Source organism: Olea europaea, unplaced genomic scaffold, assembly GCF_002742605.1.
Source record: "Olea europaea var. sylvestris unplaced genomic scaffold, O_europaea_v1 scaffold3082, whole genome shotgun sequence".
Taxonomy (NCBI): Eukaryota; Viridiplantae; Streptophyta; class Magnoliopsida; order Lamiales; family Oleaceae; genus Olea; species Olea europaea.
The window spans coordinates 14,388-19,076 of record NW_019249548.1 but is presented as its reverse complement, the minus strand read 5'-3'; the positions used below and the strand labels follow the sequence as shown (position 1 = coordinate 19,076).

Below are 4,689 nucleotides of genomic sequence, written 5' to 3'. Positions count from 1 at the left end.
CCAGGGCCGCCACTGGTAGTCGGTTTATCCTGGATGGACCACGAGCCTCCATAGTCATGCCCAATACGACTCAATTTTGAGAACGGGACCTGTTCCAAAATGGGCCAAGACTAGGCCAGGCTTTGTAGGAGCTTGAGAAGTCCAATACAGTTTTACACTTCCATGTAACAGGCCCCATCTTGTCCGGGTTGTGGCATCAAATGGGCCGAAACTGGTTCATGAGCCAGCCCCATGTCCTCCTCTCATACATGGGCCCAGTAGATGATAGACGGGTCCCTACTTCTTGGAAAGCCCATCTAGCTGGTTCTAGCTTACAAAGTGCTATCACAGTCCAAAGTCACAAAGATGGCTCGAAAATGTTAGAAGTGGACGTAAAAGTTGCTAAGATGGCTAGTCATGATTTTTAAAAATTTAGTCGTTTGAATCTTTGATAAAATGAAGTAATGAATTAATCAAAGAGTTTTATAAACCATTCCTGGTGTAACAAAAATGTGAATGAAAGATTTCATTGAAATAAATGTATTCATGAATTTAAATAATTAATGTGAATTTAAATGATTAACGTGGTTTACAAGCTCATTCATGCTTATAAACTTGACATATAATATATTTGCAAATTAAGCGAATTTTAACTTTATTTAACAATAATATTAAAATCCAAGTTCGAAAGTACTTGGAGTAAAAAGGAAGATTTTGAGTTTAATTGAAATTGGTTTGAAATAATTGAAGACTAATCGGATTGTGCGAGATTGATACTAAGCAATAAGAGAGCAATATGAGAAAATTCACAAATTTCAAGAGTGAAATTCAACTTAAGGAAAGTTTGTAGACTCATTTGCACGCTTCTAGAACTTGATGATAACCAATTGTTCTGATAATTATGGAGGTTCGGGGATGAACAAGGATGTTTTTGAATATAGGATCGATATTAAATAATTGAAAAAAGGACCAAAATCATACGAAAAACTTGAAGTATGGACCAATATGCAAAAATTTGAAAGTTGCAAGGGCAATCGCGATGTGTACGCGGTCACATTTTTCTTCATCTTCCTTAGCAAAAGGTTGCAAATAATATTCTACTAACCTTTTCCATTTTTTCTTTTCTTCCTCAGCTTTTTAAGTGACAGAAAAGATGACACTCCTAAATAAGAACTCGTACTTAGGATACATTCGACCAAATATGATCAATTGAACAGTTAAGTTTAATATATCAAACAAGCCACTAATGTCCTACTTAATTTTGAGTTTGTGCAACACAAGCACGACTTAAAATTTTCTCTTTTAACTTATAAATTTCTATTATGGTCACATCTTTTATTTTTGTAGCCGAAAATAATTTTACATATTACTAGCATATACTTATTAATAATGTAGTCTTCATCACAAAATTAATCTAGTCTAGCCATTATTTCAAGAGAAGTTCCCTTCTTTTCTTTGACGTGCCTTAATACCAACTGGTAGTCTTGACTTGAGCAAAAATGAGATGTATTTGGAAAGTTAGCTTCGTAAATCGATTCAAGTATCATCTTGATTTCCTCTTTTGTGATCCAAGAATAATTATACATAGTATATATGATTTAAAATCAATATTATTCTTCTATACCACCCAAAATAACTAGTACCCCACATTCATTATTACAATCATCTATTTATCCGAAGCAACAAAATTAATATACAATCCCCAATCACATTTCTAAAACCCTATTTCTAGAGAAATGTATACGCCTATAATATGTAAAAGTTTTCTCTTCACTATAAGGCTATCCCTTTCTTCCTAGTGATTAAGGAATAGGAGGAGAAGAAGACCTTAAATACCTTGGCAACATCTCAAACAGGGTCCAGTCGATATGATCGTTATAGTAACTTTTAATGACACTATATACCCGTTACAAATGCCATTTTCGATGTTGCTCTACTCGACTAGTGATCAAGCGACAAAGTCTGGCAACAACTGTGCGGCGAACCTCTTCCGGTTCTGAATGTTGATGTTGTCGTACACATTGGATTGATGAGGGGACGTTGGGGTGTTCATTCCACCAAACTCATCTGCTTCACCGAGCTGAACGCTTTGGTTCGGAAGAAAGGCCTGATGCGTGCCTGACATGGAGAGATTTTCGCCATGTGGGAGGCCGAGAGTGAGAGAGACGCCATTGCTTGAATACGGTGATTGGAAGTGCTCGGCACCGTACCTTCCAATGTCCTCGATTGGGTATGAACCAAAACCAGAGATGAAGTTAGTTGGAGCCCCCATTAGTGTAAACTCATCCCTGCTCTGCCTCTCATTGATGAATCTCATGGAAATTTGCTCGTTGTTCGTGTCAGTAGGCTTCAAATCCATATTTATGGACGGGATGCTGCTTGGCGAATGTAACATTCCTATGTTGCTTCGCAGTTTCTTTGGACTTCCTTGAGTGATACTCTCCATTTCTGATGTTCCAATCAGGTTGAAACCTGAATGATTCCTGATACTGGATTCGGTTGGAGAAGTCGAGGTTGTGGACATTAATATTGCCGAATTTGTGTTCTGGTTCATGGGGTTCTCTTGTTTTTCGACGAAATTCTTGTTTAGGCTTTCTTTTGTTGGCCCATTTTCTTGTGGAGCAGGGGATTTTGATGCTGAATCTTCATTTTGCTCACTTTTGCTAGTCATTTCTGCTGCTCCTTTTTTCTCTTGTTCCTTAAATTCCTCCACGTACATTTCTTCGACCATCGGCTTCCAGAGTCGAACACGAGCATTGATGAACCAATTTGACACCTAAAAAATAATTTGATTTCACTTAATATCAGTAATTCCACTTAAACTAAGCAGAAAATGTTCAAGAATTTAAAGGGCTATTTGATACCTGACTCCTAGTTAGCCCTGTTTGTTTTGCAAGCATGATCTTGTCTGAATCCTTGGGATAACTGAAAAACAGGGAAAAAAAATTAGTATATCTTGATACCAATTGCATTTTTAAACTTAATTTTGTAAGGGATTTGAAAGTCGCTTAATCTTTTAAATGAAATGGTTCTATGGACTAGACTTACGGGTGGAGGAAGTGTTCAAAGAGCCAAGCACGAAGGACAGAAACAGAGCGTTCAGGCAATCCTCTCTGAGGTCTCCAAGCATTATGCTGGATCATGCCCAATTGCTGTAAGGCTCTCTGTTGTCGAAGCTGATTATCGACGTATTTGAGTCTTGAACCCTCAATCTTCCCAATCAAACCATCGTCTTCACCCAAACTCCTGCTGGCAGCTCGAATTTGGCCTATAATAGCGTCTTTTAGGCACCGGAATTGCTTCGAGATTGTCTGCAAAGCCAGAGCAGTGTATGTCTTTGCAGAACCAGCTCCTGCTGCTTGCTCAAACCATGTGATTACTATCTGCATCTGGCGGTAGTACTGTCTGTATCTCTGCTCAACCTTCGAATCACAAATTTTACAAGTAGAGCTTAGAATTGGATACAAAACGTCGAGCTTTTTCGGAAACAAAATATACTACGAATATCTCCTCGAGCATTCGACTTAGATCCCACTAAATCGGTTTGTCAAAAGACAAAATTAAAAATCTTAATATTAATTCTGATAAATTTTTAAATTCAACTTAAAATCAAACATTTGCAGTACTGTGTATCAGTAGATGTCGGCAAAATCAGCAATACCTCACCAAGATCGTCACTTTATAAACACAAAAATAATTCCAAGAGTCTAACCTACGAACGAGTGGCGTTTCAAAGATAATATATAATAATTGAAATCGCTCACCTCATCAAGCATGTTGAGAAGCTTTGCTTTTTTCATCTGAATTTCTTGTCTTTCTGCTGTAGTGAGCTCAGCGTCACGTTTTGCACTGGTGTCTCCTCCACTTTGTCCATCTCCGGTCGGCGGCGGCGGTTCTCCAATATTCTTGGCTTGTCCCATAGGGTTTTTGGCAGATTCAGATGCACTCTTTATAACTACCTTACCAACACTAACAACTTCATCAAGAATTTCCTGTGCTGCCTTCAAATACTTAGAACTTAACAGCACACTTTGCACACTGTTCACACCGTTGGAAATCCCTGAAGCCGAGGCCGAGGACGGCGACCCTCCCGAAATTCTTACATCATCGCCACCAGCATGTGGCGGGGATACGGTGGTCACAAGGGGTTGCGATATTACCTCACGTTCAGGCCTAAAAGATCCATAGACGGATGGCTGCTGGGAAGAGAGGCTCAAAGAAAGTCCTTGCTGAGCGCGTGTAACTTCACGTGCAGCCGTACGGTCCATCGACTGAGTATACAAATTGTAAGGGACACGAGGGAGGAACCCCTGAAGGGCAGATACATCGTGCTGAGAATGAACAGGCGGAGCTTGAGGGTCTTGGGATGTGGCAGCAGTGGTAGACGGGGCGGCCTGGAGAGGAATACCGACAAAGTGTTGAGTTTGAGGCGGCGGCTGGTGGGGTAAACTGAGTGAGTTTCCGGCGGTGCTGGGGTTGAGAAAAACGAAGTTGCTACCCGGCGGCTGTGGCTGTTGATTGTCAGAGTATCCAACATAGCCAGGATTCATCAAAATCAGTGTCTGTAAACCATCACCACCTCCTTGAATTTCCGAATTTCCATGAAAATACGTCGCCATCAATCTTCCAAATTATATCTGCAACAAAAAAGAACACTGAGTCGATAGTCAAGCCAGTATCCAAATCTTTGATACAAGTCGAAAACACATC

At 39.8% G+C, this 4,689-nt stretch overlaps 1 protein-coding gene across 3 annotated transcripts in view; it reads right to left on the bottom strand.

Annotated features, from left to right (window-relative positions):
• Positions 1-1,576: 1,576 nt before the first annotated feature.
• Positions 1,577-4,689, bottom strand: part of LOC111385076 (BEL1-like homeodomain protein 1) — a 4,279-nt gene continuing 1,166 nt past the window's right edge. For all 3 annotated transcript variants that reach the window (XM_023009442.1, XM_023009443.1, XM_023009444.1), the window contains exons 2-5: positions 3,744-4,616; positions 3,028-3,401; positions 2,844-2,904; positions 1,577-2,755 (exon numbers count right to left, since the gene is read on the bottom strand). In XM_023009442.1, the coding sequence (XP_022865210.1) occupies positions 1,928-2,755; positions 2,844-2,904; positions 3,028-3,401; positions 3,744-4,598 (2,118 nt within the window). In that variant the 5' untranslated portion in view covers positions 4,599-4,616 and the 3' untranslated portion in view covers positions 1,577-1,927. The remainder of the gene's footprint in view (positions 2,756-2,843; positions 2,905-3,027; positions 3,402-3,743; positions 4,617-4,689) is intronic.